Source organism: Hesperophylax consimilis, chromosome 29 (genome assembly GCF_061612785.1).
Source record: "Hesperophylax consimilis isolate HC1 chromosome 29, BYU_Hcon_1.0, whole genome shotgun sequence".
Classification (NCBI taxonomy): domain Eukaryota; kingdom Metazoa; phylum Arthropoda; class Insecta; order Trichoptera; family Limnephilidae; genus Hesperophylax; species Hesperophylax consimilis.
Window position 1 is genome coordinate 8251019 of NC_142864.1, and position 19706 is coordinate 8270724.

Consider the following 19706-nt stretch of genomic DNA (forward strand, 5'->3'; position numbering starts at 1 on the left):
AAGGTATTTTCTTTCATAAAGGTAAAAAAACTTGCCCCAGCAACAATTTTTGTAATCGATTATATTTATTAAATGATACATTAAAGATAGATTGAATCGATATATTGAAGATATCCGCTGACTTGGCACAATTCTTATCTTAAATTTGAACTCTGGGCAATAGTGAGTACCTACCGACATATCAGAGTATTTTTTCCTAGAATTTCTGTAATGAAAATATCCCGACTTCCAAAAATCTGGCATTGGTGGAAGTTTATAAAGTCAAACGTAAAAGTAACGGAAGTGGAATGTCTAAAAATTATTAAACATGCACAAACTTTGGCAAAAATGCTCAAATAATATTTAAATGGACATTATTTTGTTTCGTTCCCTCAAGTTATAGAAAATCAAATACTGTACGAAGCCAACATTGACATTATTTATTTCACTTGTTTATTTAGATAGGTAACCGATATTTTACCAAAAATCGCCAATAGTGTAGAATGTAGATGCAGCATCGCCAAACAAAAATAAAACACATTGTAGATGTAGCACTATAACGGAACCTACTTACAAAATTCCGGTCATATAACTAACCTTTTTTCTTTCCGCCCAATGGCAACATTCTCCATACATATTTAAAATGGCTGATCTGTCAATTTTTTTTGTTTTTGACACATACCTTTTCTGAAAAGGGGATTGAAAACATGACGGATACTTGCAGATTGTGTCTCAGCATGACACGGGTCAATAATTGCATTTTTGGAGATGACAATAAAATATATTTAAAAATCGTTTCTTGCCTTCCAGTCAAGGTATTTTAAAAACAAACATTCGTTATCTACTATGTATTATTTATTTTTCCTTAACTAATTAACTGGCTAAACATCACGCCAGTTTCCGCAATGGTAGGCAGATGGGATGTAACGCTACGCTACTCTGTCTTGGCACAAATTCCTTGCTTCATTCACATTCTTACATACTGTTCTGTTATTCCGTTTCTTGACATGACCCGATGCAAGTATTTGATTTACCATGTTATCCTGGGTGTCCCAGACTTACTCTTTTATCCACTTGGTAACATGGTTGTTATAATCTTATCTAGGTAACCATCATGTCCTTCCGCAGGGTTAGGCAGAGAGAATGGACCGCCGCACAACTCTGTCTTGATACACTCCTTGCTATATTTCCCAATCATAAACACTCCTCTATTATTGTTAGGTCCTTCTTTCACAAAGATACACTTTCAAGTTTCTTGATGACTATGCAGTACTATGTTTGTACGTAGGCACAAGTTGCTGACATTTTGTAAACTCGTCGGCGACGCCAGTCTCTCGCAACCAGCCAGATGAGGTTGTTCCCACTCACGTCGTCATGACTGCCGTGTGTCAGACATTTTGTAACAATGTAATTCTTAACTATGCTTGGAACAAAACATGGCAGTATATAAAGTTATAATGACTGCCACAGTAACAGTTTGCTTATGAGTGAGGTTATGAAAGCATTCTAGATTTCATGTTTCGATAATTTGACAATGATTGGTAACGTGTACGGACTATGCGCGACGTTCGTACATAACATTACTAGCAGATACTTGCGTATCCCTGTGGAAGAAGAGCCTAACTCTTCACTCATTCACTTGATTATGCCATATTGTCACTCTCCTGACAACCATTTCTTTCTCGATTCGCTCTATCGAAACCATTCATCAAGTCCCGTTCATATTCTTTTTAATTACACTTGCCTTGTATTATTTTTGGATCTCATAATAAGGTACTACATGGTTTTACCACACATATGCCTCGAGGATCTCATTCTTACTGCTTTCAATTTTATTTTTATTATTTTATTGTTTCGTCATAATTTATTTACCAAATAAGGGTTTTGTTAATTTTTTATTAACCTTTGGAACACCAGACCCTTTCTGACGAAAATCAGAAATGGTATCGAAAACAACTCTAAAATGTTTCAAATGTAAGCGATTCTGTTAAAAAAATTTATGCACTTTCTCATGGCATACATGTTTAAATCGCATATCAAAAAATTCCGGCTAGGGCGAAGTTCCAATGCCAGCAGCGCATGAACGGTTTGTCGGTGGGAAAAAATTCTTTGCACGAATGATTTTACAGAGGCTAAGGACTCGTAGTTTAGTGGTTCCCGATTAGACAGATCCTGGATTCAATCCCCATTCTGTTGCTTGTTTCTTTTATATTATTAATATTATCTCATCAATGTTTATTGTTTATTTACTTATTAATTGTTTCAGGTCACAAAAGAGGACAGCTTACCCAAGAAAATATGTGATGTGTGTTCATGTAAAATAGATGATTTTTACCAATTCTGCCATAGAACTCTAGAAGCTGAAAATAGGTAATAATACAATATTATTAATTTTAATTTTTTTATTATTTCACCCGCAGTGGGAATGTCTCTGGATGATGGCGGGTCATGTTTTCAGATTGAATTTATTCATATGATTGACAATAATAATGTTTACATTACACAATTCAGTGTGATTTATAAATATTTTATACTATAATTAAAATTGAGTAAATTAAATAGGGAAAGTGAGACATATACAACCGGTGTTTGGGAGTTTAGAGTGTAGAATGTACGGGTATTATAATAATAATAATAATAATATTTGAATGATTTGTATAGCCAGGTTTTTTTGAAAAATCACCTCAAGGGCGCTGCACAAATATATTTCTACAATGCAATATCTTAAATCCCTAAATAGTATAAAACAAAGTCTCTATCCGCGTCTTTCTGTTTGTGTGCTTAGTTCTTCTAAACTATGCAACGGAGTTTGATACGGTTTTCACTATCATTTAGAGAATTTCTTCCGGAAGGTTTATACATATGTGGCGACGAGAGAACAATCCAGAATTGTCTCATTAATAATAAACAGCTCGACCTACTTAGGTACTTGCAAATTAATACCGAGAACTAAAACGTAAACAACACAACCTACCTTTCTACGAGTATCTACTTGCGAGTTACTACTGACAGCTAAATCGTAAACAACGCGACCTACCTACGACAATACGTTGGGAGCAAGTCTGGCACATCACGCCAACTCGCTAGAAGGTTCTAGCCGATTGCTTATGCGTAATTGCAGCGCCGCCGAAAGTTCCCGAAAGGCCCAGACTGAGTGAGTGTTTCCGATTTATTTGCGAATTCATCTAGCTACTGTTGCCGTCGGCTGTACAGTATAAATAAGCCTGACGCAGAGAGCAGTCAGTCAGTCATCAATCTGCCGTCAACAATTTACAAGCCTCGCGAGTGATAATCCGCGCACCTTTGCGTGAAGGACAATATTCCCGGCTCTGCCCGGTTTCAACTATGGACTCCATCGGGACATCATCCTAGCGCCTTGGCCACCGTCCCTGGCCAGCGCTACAACGGATTACAGCGCCCTGGTTCCAGCGCCTCTGACCAGCGCTTCATCCACGCACCATGACCACCACGAGGACACGCAGCATCCTCACTGGTCTACGCAGCTCCCGCTCAAGCGCCTACAAGGTCCACCACACCTTCGGCCTTCCCGTCATCACTGGAGTACTGATTCCCAAGATCGCCAGTGCCTGACAGTCAACGAGTCCGGTCACAAGCGCCCGGCGTCGACTCACTGACCCGCGCTTGACCAGCCATCACAGCCAGCATCCGGAGAATACAACATCAGTCCTACGTCATCTCTTCATCACGGCAAACTGACTCAATAAACACTGTTACCTTCACGACACGTCTTTCATTTCGTGCCTCTCATCTGATCCCCAAACATATCATACATGGATACTCTATTTATTGAGTTAACTATAAACTAGACGATTTCTAACCCTTTCAGTCTTGTTAACCTATCAGGGAAACTGATTTTACATCCCCTCCCTTTAAAGTGTTATCGAAGAAACAATACATGCAAATACAACAAGTCTTTATTAAATCACAATAAATTGTGGAAAAATATATGCTCTTACAAATTCAATGTACTTAAAATTTCCCCCGGGTTCAGAACCCGTAGACTAGACAAACTGTTATCAACTTATGTCTGATAATAGTTTGTCTAGTCAGATAACAGATTGCATCCACCGGTTCGTCGATGACTAATAGAAAACAAATAATAATGTTTGTTCATTTCAGCTGAACAGAGCCGTGAGTGCAATACTCTGCCATATAAAAACATCTAAATAAATACATTGCATGATATTGATAAAATAAAATAAAACATATTTAGCACTTGTACTATGACTACTGTGGCTTGAGGGAAATTCTCCATCTATGGTGTAGGCGCGCCCTGCCACTGGGCAACAGTCTGCACAAGAGTGTTTTCCGATCTCCGGTAGCACTGACTCGTCCCGGCTACTCTGTAGCGCATCAAGGCAGCTCACATCTGTGAGGCGCTGCATCGCCAAGGGAGGCCAAACAGCGACCTGTATGCGTGGTTATACTGTACTCAGAGTGTGTTCATGACGCCTCGTGTGTACCTTGTCCATAGTTCGCTAGTGTAAAAGCTCATGCAGTATGTCTGGAATAGTTGCTTCTTCACCGGAGGACTGCACCTGTTGAATCTCCTGGCGAGCATGTTGGCTCGCACGTTCAGTACTCTTCTTTGGCGTTCTATGTCATTTTTATCATTTAGATCATCAGTGACCACGTGTTCTAAATATTTTATTTCACTGTAGATTTTGAGCTGAGACATACGGGCGGAATGTCAGCCTGACTAGTATTTTCTTTAAATATTAGCAGTGATGATTTTTTAGCATTGTAAATTAGCTCGTGACTATGAACGTATGCTTCGCATATGGCCAGAAGTTTCCTCATTAGTATGACGATTCATTTGACCAATGAATGTGATGCTGCGTTAGAAAGGACGTAAGTGACAATTTAGTCAAAATGTTGATTTTACGACTCATTATTGAACTCAAAAGCTAGGGTGTGGAATGATTTGTCGGCTTTTGTGTTTCCTCCCTCCTACAGTCTCTCCAAGACCCAGGATCACTTATTTCTTTCTTTAAATGATTCAAAAACCACTCTGGAAATTTCTGCTTGTTCTCATACATTCACAAAAATTGCTTAAAGTAAATTGTAAATAAATAAAGTATAAATATTGTTCATTTAATATCAAAAGAACAATGTATAATTTTGTTGATATTGTATTCAAAGTGTTCCAAACAGTTTTTCGTGGCATCTACAGAAATTCCGGATCGGGTTTTGCAAGTCGATGACTCATATATAATATATACAGGGTGTATCAGAATTTATCTGAAAAATTTTAACCAGTGATTCCTGAGTATATTTGGAGTAAAAAAAGGTAGATTGTCATTGTCGTCCATAATTTTTTTTTTTAATTAAAAACGAAAGAAAAAAAATTCTTTGTCACGTCGCCACTGATCACATTGACACACATCGCAACGGATCAAGTGATACGACCTCCGTCTCGTCTGAACGGTACTGCTGGAACGAGACAGAGTGAATATCACGTGATGCGCTATGCTAATACTCCCTTTGTATAAATCTAAATATAACTGGCCAAATCACTTTTTTATATATTTTTTTTTTTCAGATTACTAGACCCTTCAAAACCCGACCCTGAAATAAACTCCAGCTTCGGCCTGAGCAACGACATATTAATCTACAAAAAAACTGAACCCTTCAAGTTCTCATCCAATTTTTCGCATATCAACGGCTATCACGGTCAGAATGACGCATTCCACTCTCAAGGCGAACATCTCTACAATTCCATTCAAAATAAGCTGAATCAACTAAAAAATTCAATCACCGAGGGAACTCAAACGGACGAACCTATGAAATTATTAAAGACGAGCGATATAAAAAAAGAACAATGTCCGTTATCGCCGTACGGCAGCGAAAATTACAATGACAACAACGACGATTCATACTTTTACAACAGCGAACAGTTGCCGCCGAACGAACTGTTTAAAATAAACATCCCGAACAACGAACAAGATAGCAGCTTTTTCTTCGACGAGACTAAAAAGAAACCTAAACGTGTTAAAAAAACAAAAAAATTAAAAGAGTTGAAGATAAAAATTAAGAAAAATAAAGCGAAATTTTCCGTTCAGACTAATTATTTATCCGATTCAGACGATGAGGTGTCTTTGAAGAAGTTAAAGTCCAAGCAAAGTAAAAAACCTTTGCCTAAATTGGAGGGTTTGGATGTTATTAAAGACGGTGAGATTTTGGACGTGAAAGACATAAAGAGGGAGGATTTGGGTCCGGATGCCTTTTTGGAAACGGTTAAAGTAGAATTTGACCCCGAGAAAGAGGAGTGGAATTGCTGCGTTTGTTTCATGAGATATAATAGTAAAAATTCAATGCTGGCTCATTATAGGTGAGTTGAAACACAAACAATAAATTTACATTATAATTTCACCAGGATGATGCTGGTAATATGGATTGTAATTAAAATTATTCCTTTTTACGTACTTAACCTAACTATTAAAATAACTGCTTAATTTTTCATACAAGGTACTTTTTCATAATTTTAGCTGGTGTAATATGATTTCTGGTGACAATATCTTAAAATTGGCTGATTTGCATGTTTTTTATTGGGGAATCAATAACCTATATTGCTACCTGTCTTTTTATTGGGGAATCAATAACCTATGTTACTACCTGTCTTTTAATAGAGGAATCAATAACCTATGTTATTACCTGTCTTTTTATAGGGGAATCAAAAACCTATATGTATTACTACCTGTCTTTTTATTGGGGAATCTTGTCTTTTGATGCTAAAATATTGTTTTTTGGTTCAAAAAAGCAAATATTTGGTTATTGTTGTGAATGGTTTCTTGAAGCATTAACGCCTTCTTCACAACAAAACATTGTGTCTTTATTTAGACTAAAAACTCTTATAATCAGGTGCTAGTTATAGGACGGCCAGGATGCCAGCATCTTTTCTATTATGCTCTCAAAATTAGGCTAGAAATCTAACTCCTCCACTACGGAGTGGCGACCCTGTGTACTACTGACTTCTACAAGATATTGGATAAGTCTATAACCTCTAAGATGTATCTACACTAGAGCCATCTATGTTTTGTAACTCGAAATATCACAGGTATAAAATGGAATGGTAATTTGGTACTCAGAAATGTCGTTTTGCTGTCTTCCAGAACGCACTACACAAATCCTTCGTCGTTTCAAGCATCACTTTTAAAAGTACAGAGCTTAGAAGAAGAAGGAAATGAAATCAAAACTAGCACGTGTCCGGTTTGTCAAAAAGTAAGTACAATGTACTCCTCCAGTATTTTGAAATAATATTATTCTTACATTACTACATATACACAGTACTCTTTCACTAATCCGCCTCCTCAAAAACCGGACAAGGGTCCAATTAGTGAAAGCGGTGAATTATGCCCTTCGTACGCAAAGATATTTACAAGCTATGTGACTGTGACGTAACCACAAGTAGCCTAACGATATGATCGTTACCCGAATCATACTGAACTTGGAATGAATACGATGTCAAGTGACTCTAGCGATGAAGACAATAATATTGTTCTCCTTTAAATTTACAAACATAAAAAAGATCTTAAAGAAGATTTTAGGTTCACCTATACAACTAAATAAATGTTAATTTTAGAGCATTCGTCGCTACCAAGGAATCACATGAGAATGAAGTCAAATTGACTTTTCCTTCCAACCTCAATCCACTCCTGCTCCGCTGAATCCTTTCTAACGTATTCCGGTAAATTATAGTTATATTAACGTGAATATTTTCCCACCTCCAGAACAAATTTAACATTCAAATCATGTTCGAATATCATTTCTGTCAAATGAGTAGTAGATGCAAATGAAACTAGCGTAGCGTGCAACTGACGTCAAAGTCATAGTCGATGCGTCACGTCACATACGATCACTAGCAAAATAGTAAGGCGAATACCCACGGACAGCGTGTATGCTACGAATGGAGTGTACAAAACTCCAGCCACTTGTAAGTACCTCTGTGTAAGAACGGCCTTATAGTGCATACATACAAAATATGCTAAAAATTAAAACAGGTATTTGCTAAAAACAAAAACCAAAGTATAGCCACGTACCAGAGGCGGTTCCTTGGTACGTGCATTTGTGCATTGCACTGCTTGTCTTCAATCTCCACATAACAAATTACAACGACATCTGTGCCCCAGTGATCGATGTAAGAAATTCTTAATTCCCGTCAGGTCATTTTGCATCACTTTGATCATGCGTAATCCAATGCGTTTGGAATGGATTCGCTTAGAAATACTAATGTTCAATGTTAACGCAACAACATTAACACATTGGAACTTAGTTCGCGGTGAAATCAAACGGTTTCGCTATATTTTCAACGATGAATTGAGTGTCCTTTATTTTCAAGATAATTTTGTATTATTTAATCAGTTATTTTACAAATATAACTTAGAAGATAGAATGAATTGCAGTAGGTGTTCCCATTCATTAATTTGCTCCACCTAAATTACAGACTAGGTACATTTTAAAAGTGAAATGCACTGCTGGTAATTACAGTCACGGGCCGCGTCTGCCACGTACCTAAGCTCGATGGTTTTACGCTCATTCATACATATCACAACGTATGTACTATCTCGCTCAGTGCTTTTTTGTTCGATGCCAAATAGATTCAAGGGCTGTAATTCTTGCTCAATGTTCGTCAGAAATTTACGTTTTGAATAAGCGTTTTGCGCGGTATTCCTATGGCATCTTGTATCGAGTTGCTCGAGCGTATGGACACAACGACGAGCATGCTTCTAAGTCAATATGTTCGATCGAGCCAAACGAGCATGAATGCACGTGTGTAGCTATCTTAGCTTTAGATCTTCTGTAAAATTTACATTTCAAAGAAAAAACGTGGCAGAATAAAACGAACAGAAACACATGCGACAGATGCTAGGATACACAGAAGACTAACTGAAATTTACTAAAACAACAATAATTGACTCGTGTGACGGGTAAAATGGTCAGCGATAGCAAACTAGACGGCCGTAGGGTAACTGGGTCTGTAATAGTAAGATAACCCAACCTGTCGAGGCACGGCATGATCTACTGAATTTGAGATACAAATATCAGCAAATTATAGACCTTGATTTCGTGCTTTCAACTAGTGAAAATATCGGGGGATTATAGTAGTTGTCAGACAATAAAATGGAAAATTTCTGAGAGAGTATATTTTTTTTTTACATACAGTGGGGAATTTTGTGAGGATTATTAACACAAACCTTTTTTTTAATACCGTTACAGATTTACACGTCAAAAGCAACGTTTAAGAAACATTTACAAAAGCATGGAAATGACAAACCCTACAAATGTTCCTTGTGTGAGAAGACTTTCAAGAATCCTCTGGAAATATTAAAACACGGTAAGTTTTTCCTACACTTCAATCAAATATTCAATATAATTTTGACTGGTATTATATTGGCTAGTGTTGAGGTGAGTTTTTCCTACACTTCAATCAAATATTCAATATAATTTTGACTGGTATTATATTGGCTAGTGTTGAGGTGAGTTTTTCCTACACTTCAATCAAATATTCAATATAATTTTGACTGGTATTATATTGGCTAGTGTTGAGGTAAGTTTTTCCTACACTTCAATCAAATACATGTTCAATATAATTTTGACTGGTATTATATTGGCTAGTGTTGAGGTGAGTTTTTCCTACACTTCAATCAAATATTCAATATAATTTTGACTGGTATTATATTGGCTAGTGTTGAGGTAAGTTTTTCCTACACTTCAATCAAATACATGTTCAATATAATTTTGACTGGTATTATATTGGCTAGTGTTGAGGTGAGTTTTTCCAACACTTCAATCAAATATTCACCCAGTCGCTATCAACGTCTGGCTGTTTGTGTGCTTAGTTCTTCTAAACTATGCAACGGATTATGATATGGTTTTCACTAACATTTAGAGAATTTCTTCCGGAAGGTTTACATATATAAATCAAGTCGTAAAAAAATATTTTCGTGCTCTTACTTTGCTAACGCTGGCTAAACCTTATGAGGTACATCAAAATAATGTACTACGGAATTGTATATCTTAAAAAGGCCTTCCGAAAAGTCCATGGCGGTATATGTCTTTCTCCTATAGATAACCGCTCAGCTAATGTATTTATAAATAGTATATATTCTACCGTGTATGTAGTTTACCCAGTATATCTAGTTATTTTCAGAGAAATGTTTTTTAATAGTATCCCAGGATACGCTGACATTCAAGAGGTTAAACTATGTTTTGTTTTTAATTTAACCTTTTGAGACCCACTGTTAATTCAAATGAACGTTAAAAATTTTACCAATAAATTTCATATGATTCTCCAAGGTTTCCTTGTATATATCTGCCAGAATTATTATTATTTTTATTACAAAACATTGATATTACTAGAATTTTAATAATAAAGAAAGTAGTCGCTCTGTGCTGCCACAAGTTGGGTTGTCTGCAGTTCCTAACATTTTTCTTTAATTTAATAAACATAATATGTATAATCATTTTCTATCTCTAATGCACCGTTGGATTATCATTTGGGTAAACTTTTTAGACAGTTCAAATTCAAGCAATCTTGAGCGAGTCCATTTTTATGAATTTTTGAATTCCTCTGAAAAACTGTGTGTTTACACAATTTTTTTAATTTTGATATCAAAGTGGTGTGTACAATTTGATAAATAAATAAATAATGTTCCTAGGAAAGAAATCCCACACGTACGAGGATGAGTTGGATTATGGAGATGATGAAAAGAAGCTGGATCAACGAGGTCCAAGGCCAACTACCAAGAGATTCATCTGCGATATGTGTGACGAGACCTTTGTATACATGAAGTACGAATTCTCTTTATTATTTCTTCTTTCTGTTGTAATAAAACACTTTGTCTTTATTTGGACTCGAAACTCTTGTAATTGGGAACGAGTATGTAGGACAGCCAGGAGGCCAACGTCCTCTCTGTTATGCTCTCAAAATCTTTATTACATTCTGAACTGGAGGGGAAAACCAATATACTAGATACATCTCTTGGAGAAGCCTATAACTTCTAAGAGCTACTAGCACTAGAGCCATCTATGCTACATAGCACAAACTATCACAATATCTATTTCTTATTCTGATATGGTGGTTAGATTGGGTGTCAGAGGAAGTATTCTCTAATCAGAAAGTTGGGTCATAACAAACCTTTTTGTGCAGCCGGAAGATTATCAAGTGTGGTGGCAATTGTTTGTGAACACATCAGAACACACAGCTCGCGGACAATGACAAAAGACCAACATATCATCTTTATAAATATCTAGTTAACTTTATGGCCGATGAGTCGCGACAATCTCAGTGCCAGACCTTCGGGTGTGTAAAACAAGCTACTCTATGTGGATCCAACGATTAAACTGGCAGGGTTCTCTTCTTTGGAAGATGTGGACCTCACTAAACCAAATCCAGTGTAGACACAAATAAATAAAACTGGATTGTGTTAATGTGGACAAATACAAATTGCAGAACACAGTGTAGAAGGATGTCCCTCCACCAGTTTCCTGGAGGCACTTCTGTGCTGAATCAAGTGATTCCTGATGCCTATGATTGGCTGAATAACCTCAATATCCCACTTTGACCTCCACAACCTTTTTAATTTTTGGCATTAACCCACAAATATATCTTGTATTATTCATGAAGTGTCCTGTTTAGATATCTCATGGTCCACCGCAACGCCTCCCACAAGGAAGCTGTGGGACGCCACCTGATCAACCGCTGCCTGCATTGCCGCCGCGAGTTCACACACCTTAACTCACTGCGCCGTCATCTGCGCTCGCACAGCGGGGAGCGCAACTTTCTCTGCTATGTGTGCGGCAAGTCTCTCACCTCGCGCGAACACCTCAAGTTCCACATCAGGATACACACGGGCTTCAAACCCAACATCTGCAAGTGAGTATCTGCTGTTCTGTGTTTATATCTCATGGTTCACCTCAACTCAGACCGCAGGAAAATGGCGAGGTGGTAGAAGTTACTAACGGAAAAATTCATACAAAACATGAACATTACTCTAGAAAAAGTTTACTAGAAACTTCGCAAAGCCATGTTACCACTTGAATTCACTTTGAAACGCAAGCTGCATATCTCCCATTGGCTGCTGTGTGATCGTCTAGTGGGGCTGTTTAAACTAGAACATATACTTTCTAGAACAGTGGCTCCCAATTAGTTTTTCTTGAGTACCCTTTGGAAGAGCCCAAACTCGCTTACCCCTCGTAGCCAAAATGATGAATAAAATAGTTTTTCTACATTTATTCCGTTTTACTTATAAATATTCCCTAATACGCCGTTGGAGCACCGGTATAGCTGTACGAGGAAGAGGGCCGTACACGGTTTGGGTTAAAATCGTTACTCATAATAATATTCTAGTTCGTACTTTGTTCCAAACGTAAAATACATGGTCATTTTTGTATTTCGCTTTTTGTTACTAACTTCACATTTCTTCAGATGACATTTGCAATGTCATTGACCCGGTCTGTTTTTGTTTGCATCAAAATTCGGCTAGTTCAATTATGCATCCCGTCTTTGCTTTGGTAAATCGATATTTCGATTTAAAATTTCCCTCTGGTAGTGATGCAAATGGGTATTACTGCTTTTTACATTTTCATTACGCGACAGATCGATATATGTCAAACTTCAAACGTCAACAAATTCGTCCATCCTTCATATTGCCGGCGCTATTGTTCGCAGCGATTATGAGGAACGTTTTCCACTATCCGGACCGCGTATTTCCATTTCCGAGTTCAGAAAGAGTTTAGAAAGAGAATTAACGACCTTATATGCCTGTCTAATATTTATACTACGATTATGAGTAAGATATTTAACTTTAAAATCTTAATCCTTATTAATGGCATAGTAATTCTTCCCTAGAGTAGCGCAACCCCTTTGATGAAGTTTGGTGCTGTCGCCCATGTAGGTACTTACCCTATTGCAGATTGTGCAGATTGATTGACTTGCGTGCGTGTACCCCTTCAAGGAACCTCACGTACCCCTAGGGGTACGCTTACTACTAATTGAGAAACACTGTTCTAGAACATTCTGGCCTACGTTTAAACACGCATGTCCAGATGCTTCCACGCATGTCCAGAGATTCTCAACATAGCAGCATGTTTTTTTTGTCGCCAACACTGTGTCAATGACGTTAGTAAGTTTACAGGAATGATGGGAAATTAAACACTTTGTCGCCTTTGTTTGTTCGTAGGACTTGCGGCAAGGGCTTTGTGAAGAAGTGCAACCTGACTTTACACGAGCGGGTCCACAGCGGGGAGAAACCGCATGTCTGTTCGCACTGCGGGAAAGCCTTCTCGCAGAGGTCTACGCTAGTCATACACGAGAGGTAACATATTATTACAATACACATATTACAGTGAAACTCACTTAATAGGTTCCCACTGAGGAAGTTTTCATGGTTAAGAAGTTTGGTTTTTTCAATCCCTTGAAGACGGAATTTGAAAAATGGCCCAATTTATCGCATGTATAAGGTTTTCTTGCCAAAGAAGTTTTTTCCGGTCCCCATGTAACTAACAAACAGTTAAGCGTAGAGTCAATTTGTTCTCTTTAAGGAACAGCTCACATGGTCTCTACATAGAAATTATGATCCCTTTCTGTCATGTTGAGAAATATGATATAAATGGTGTTGAAACGAGAAAACATCACGCTTTATAGTCAAATCTAAAAGTTAACCACAGAAGAATTAAATGTACGCCTCTATGGAATCAAAGGTTCCGACCGTGCACACACATTATCTCAAAACAAAGTCACTATCTGTGTCTGTCTGTGCGCTTAGTTGTGTAACAGAGTTTGATAGGGTTTTCACTATCAATTAGAGAATTTCTTCCGGAAGGTTTAAATAGATAATACATAGATATTATATTTATTGAATGTTGACAAAAGTCAACGTCGGGTACACGTCAGCTAGTTTTTATATATTTATTTACTGAATAATGCTGAACTTCAAGCAATAGAAAACCTCTCTCTGATAGTTTATTTTGTTGAAACGCGATTAGGTTTCATTTGAATATACATACTACCGGTAGGTTTTAATGTACAGGGTTTTCCAATAAGAGGTGTTATTTTGATATTTAAAGAAAAATGCCATTTTTAAATATAAATGATCAAATGATTATTTTATTATAAAGAGGAAGGTATGCCGTTAATAGTGAAAAATAACATCAGTCAAATGACCACCACGACCACGCCTACAGGACCATATCCTTTTCATGAAATTTTCCATAACCAAATCGCTAAGTGGCTGCCTTATGTCCTCGATAGCCTCACGAATTCCATCTTTGAGGTCTTGAATCGACGCTGGGCTGTTGGCGTAGACCTTCTCTTTCACGTGGCCCTAAAGGAAGAAGTCACAAGGTGTTAAATCAAAAGATCTCGGTGGCCAATTGTGATCACCTCTTCGAGAAATAACACGGTCCGGAATCTTTTCCCGTAAAAGATCAATGGTTTCGTTGCTTGTGTGGCACGTAGCGCCGTCTTGTTGAAAGTAAACGTTGTCCAGATCAATACCATCCAATTCCGGCCATAAAAAATCATTAATTCCTTAATTAATATTCAAAATAACTCCTCTTATTGGAAAACCCCATATAAAGTTCCACGAAAAGATAGATACTTTATGCCGTAGCCAACAGGCTACTGCGGCACACCAGAGGTTAAGTGAATAGCTGACCGAATAATTTCTTATTGTGACTCAAAATATATAATAATTGTTCTATTTTTTAAATTAAATTTGTATTTGTTGTGTGTGTCTCTATTCAAAGCAATTTTTCTTTTTCAGATACCACTCTGGACTAAGGCCATATATTTGTACGCTATGTCAAAAAGGATTTGTAGCTAAAGGACTCCTCTCTGTTCATATGAAAACCTCGTGCATATAAACCAAGCTTCCATTTTACAAATAATAGTGTAATTCATACAAAATTGTCACCATTTTATGAGCTGTTTTGCAATCGTGTTGTCATAGCAAAAAAATTATTATTTTATGCGTTTAATATTCCAGAGTATGGCAACACTAGTGAAAATAAAGTAGTTCTTACATAGGGTAAGATAGAAAAGATTGCGACATGTGCTTAGTTTATTTATTTATATTTGTTTGTATCAAATTTTATGATTGTGATTTATGTACAAATCAACATACTTAATTTTGCAGTTGGGGGCGTTACCACTGTAGATATTTCACACACAGAATACATAATCAATGTTTAAAAAAAATTGTCCCCACATGAATCGCAGGGAAATGAAAACAATGAAATGTAATTCAAATAATATTTGGCTAATTTACATAGCGCCGTTTTTGTGAAAATTCACCACAAGGGTGCTGAAAACTCAACTGTAAATTTAACTGCTTTTAGTTTTTAAATGCAAATAATGCTTGCACAATATAAACATCAATTCGGTTGGTACAACAGATGTAATTCCAGATTCTTAAACAAATATATACAGGGTTTTCCAATAAGAGGTGTTATTTTGATATTCAATCGTAAAAGATCAATGGTTTCGTTGCTTGTGTGGCACGTAGCGCCGTCTTGTTGAAAGTAAACATTGTCGAGATCAATACCATCCAATTTCGGCCATAAAAAATCATTAATCATCTCTCGATAGCGCAATCCATTCACCGTAACTGTTGCTCCAGCATCATTTTCGAAAAAGTAAGGTCCAATGACTCCGCCGGACCATAAATCACACCAAACAGTCACACGTTGAGGATAGAGAGGCTTTTCAACAATAATTCTTGGGTTTTCCGAGCCCCAGATGTGACAATTTTGCTTGTTGACGAAGCCACCGAGGTGGAAATGGGCCTCATCACTCAAGATGATTTGCATTTGATTCACTCAAGTGAATTTTAATAATTTCAATGCATTGTTGAAGCGTGTATCGTTCCATTTTTATTAATGGCGTAGTTTCTACTTGTCAAATGTCAAAAAATGACAGCTTCAAAAGTAACATCTACCGAAATAGAGGGCTATTCAAAATAACACCTCTTATTGGAAAACCCTGTATATATTTCGTTTGATCTTTGGGGATATATATGTAGATAGCTCCTGTTAGCATTCAGGGCATGAGCCCATCGTGCTACCTCCCGTTTGTATCCTTATTCCTTTGACAGAAGCCCAGGGTCTTTTGAGATTTATGATTTATTTAGAAATATTCCCGTTTGACATTAATTTTAAAATGTATTCGCTGCATACTACAAACGGATATATGGGTGTCAAAGGATGCTATTACATCAAATAAGAGCCTGTTATAAAAAGGTACTTACGTTTATTTAGCCCTTTTTTAACACACATAATTAAATTTAATATTTTAACGAGAAGTTGGAGAGCGAATATAGAAGCACTTCGTGAGCTGTTGTACCGTCGGCAATCAGGAACTGATTGAATCGCTTCTGACTAGTTCTGCTTCAGTGTTAGATACTGAGAGAGCTGTTCGCTATTGGTGGACGAGCCGCCAATAAAGGTAATCTATCGTAAGTTTGCTGCTATGTTCGCTTGTCACAGACATATGCAATTAAAATTTTGATTTAAAAAAATAGAGGAATTTTTTTACGATTTTTTTTTCACTTACCGTCTCTTTCTTCTTGTAAAAAAACCTTTTTTTTTTTTAAACTAAAAAAACACAATATTTAATTTTGTACATAAATGTATTATAAAGTTGAAGTACTTCACTTTTTTCGTTTCAGATAAAAATAATTAACTTTGCCAAATCTAACGCAACATGAAAGCAATGGCGGTCGGTGTCTTTTTTGTATACATTATAATTATTTGGATTCTACGATTAATTTTTAAATGCAAATACAAAGCGTAGTGTTGCCACTTTCGAACACTGCTTAAATCATGTATCTCACAGTAGTACAGTAATAGAACGACTTTTAAAATTCCATATCAGCTTGTGCCGTAAAGTACACAAGAATACTCTACTGCTGTCGGTGATTTGTGTATAAAAGGACACAAAAACATTGACACCACAGATGAATGGGTGCTTCTTCTACTATTGTTTTCTTTTCACTCGCAACGGCTGCATTCGTCAGGACCAGCTCCTTCAACGAGTTATTGGTTTTGTTCTGCCATAAAATCACATTACAAACTTATAGACACGCTGTCAAGATTTCAAAGTGGCAAGCAACAGATACGGTAATTGCAATCCTTTCGCTTTAGTAAATATAATCTATTATCGACATATATAAATAAAAATGTAAATTATTTTTATAAGCAATAATTGTTCGCCTGAAACACTCATCCACATTGAAAAAATCTCCTGATAAAAAATACATGACGCCAACATTTATCAGGAGATTTTTTCAGGCGAACAATTATTGCTTATAAAAATAATTGTTATCCTTTGTGCTATGCATAAATAAAATCTTGTCTTAAAAACATTAATTTATCAAAAAAAATAATAATTAAAAATGTAAATGTTCGTTTGCTCAAAATCTTAAATCTCCGAAAATTCTTCACCGAGTGCTCTGAAATTATGACACAGCGTTGCATTCGAATACGCGTGTTTTTTTATGTACCTAAATTATATAGATGTCACCTCTGACAGGTAAAAACATGTAGTTTTTTAAAAAAAACAATGCCATTTGTTGGATATAAAAGCAAAACATGCTATTGTTTCTCAATCACAGCAATGCGCGGCAGGGTGTACTAGTGTCTTTTAAAATGCGTTGAAGCATAGACCCGGCTCCAAAAGTTATTTAAACTCTGCTAATTAATGTAGAATCACCAATGCTAAAATACCGAGTGCTAATACCGGTCAAAAATCACTAGATATGTCCGGTTCTATATCTATTTCATTTGTACGCACATTCTCTTAGAATGTCTATCTTTGTCACACCTGACCAATGTTTGAATTAAGAATTCACTGGAAACGTTGGTGTGTTCGTTACTCGCCACAGTTTGTGTTAATTTTATGAGACAATAACATGTCTATAAGTTTGTAAATATCTTTGCCCCTCTATGATTTTACAATCTCAAAAAGTTTTGGTAGGTAGGTAACTTTTATTTAAAATATAATTTAAGGTATAAAAGTATTTAGTCATTAAACTTAGTACTATTCTAGCATAATTTGTTGAATGTAAGATTTTGTATGCTAATAATTTTTTTAAGGAATTATATTTACAGCACTTGTGTGAAGTCAGTCACCATAAATAATATACATATTATTAATTCAGGGTGATTATTTTATTAAATATGTTTATTTATTGTTATTTTTTATTTCAAATATTATTACATAATAACATAACTGTTTACTGCTACGAATTATCCCGAACTTGGCATTCTAGATCAGTTCATTTCTACAAGTTATCTTATAGTTGGCATTCCAGACTGGTTCACTGTTATGACTTATCTCATAGTTGGCTTTCTAGAAAATTCACTAATATGAATCCAAACTGGTTTAATGCTATTTAGTTGGCATTATAGACAAATTCAATTCTACAAATCACATATTAGGCATTCCAGACTGTTTAATAGCTGTGACTTATTTCATAGTTGGCATTCTAGATAATTCACTAATATGAATTATCTCATAGTTGGCGTTCCGAACTGGTTCACTGCAATGTAGTTGGCATTCTAGACAAATTCACTTAAGCAAGTCATCTCATATTTGGCATTCGAGAGTGGTTGACTGCTATGACTTATCTCATAGTTGGCATTCTAGATAATTCACCAATATGAAATATCTCATAGTTGGCGTTCCAAACTGATTCACTGGTGTTTAGTTGGCATTCCAGACAAATTCACTTCTGCAAGTCATCTCATATTTGGCATTCATGACTGGTTGACTGCTATGACTTATCTCATAGTTGGCATTCTAGAAAATTCACTAATATTAATTATCTCACGGTTGACATTCCAAACTTGTTCACAGCTATGTAGTTGACATTCTAGACAAATTCACTTCTGCAAGTCATCTAATATTTGGCATTCAAGACTGGTTCACTGCTGTGACTTATCTCATAGTTGGCATTATAGAAAAATCACTACTACAAGTTATCTCATAGTTGACGTCCAGACTGGTTAACTTTTATGACTCATTTCTTATTTGGCGTTCCAGGCTGGTTAATTGCTACAAATTATCTTGAACTTTGTATACTAGACCGATTAATTTTTCCAAGTTATCTCATATTTGGCATTCTAGATTGCTTCAATATGGCGTCAGAGCAATTAGCAGCGAATGTGCTAAAGGATCTGATATTATTTATTTTCCTTTGTTAAAATATTCCTTACCTCTTTTATATTATTAAAATTATAGGCAATTACAGGTGTGTGATTCACTACATTATTTTTTGTACCTTTTCATTGTGCAATAATAAAACTATAGTGTGAATTAAATATTATGTTTTTTTGAATTTTTTTTCTTTTACCCTTACCTAGTTCCGAGTAAGTACTTTTGATTGCAATGACTTTCCAAAGTGAGGTTGGATATTTTCGTTGCTATTTTAATTTATATACAGCTATTTTAAAACTGATAGTTCCATAGAATGCATTGTCATCAGCAACGAGTCTATCTGTCAAGTTTCAGCTCGGTCGAATGTCGTCAAGTGGGTTAATTTCAACTTCCAAGATTTCATTTCATTCATACATTCATTCATTCATTCATTCAAGAAAACAGGCGTGAAATTCAAATGGGTGTATTTAAAAAGAGAAAAAATTTCAGATTTCATAGTTAAAAAATTCCAATGGCATAAGCTAAAAGTCGCCTATATTGCCAACTATTC

General features: G+C 36.2%; 1 protein-coding gene across 1 annotated transcript; it reads left to right on the forward strand.

Annotated features, from left to right (window-relative positions):
* Positions 1–621: 621 nt before the first annotated feature.
* On the forward strand, positions 622–19286 carry LOC149409847 (uncharacterized). Its single transcript, XM_089649355.1, has 9 exons — positions 622–794; positions 2246–2349; positions 5543–6331; positions 7113–7221; positions 9217–9334; positions 10659–10791; positions 11639–11875; positions 13182–13316; positions 14766–19286. The coding sequence occupies exons 1-9, from the start codon at positions 687–689 to the stop codon at positions 14863–14865; spliced, it is 1833 nt and encodes a 610-aa protein (XP_089505481.1). The 5' UTR covers positions 622–686; the 3' UTR covers positions 14866–19286.
* Positions 19287–19706: the final 420 nt, after the last annotated feature.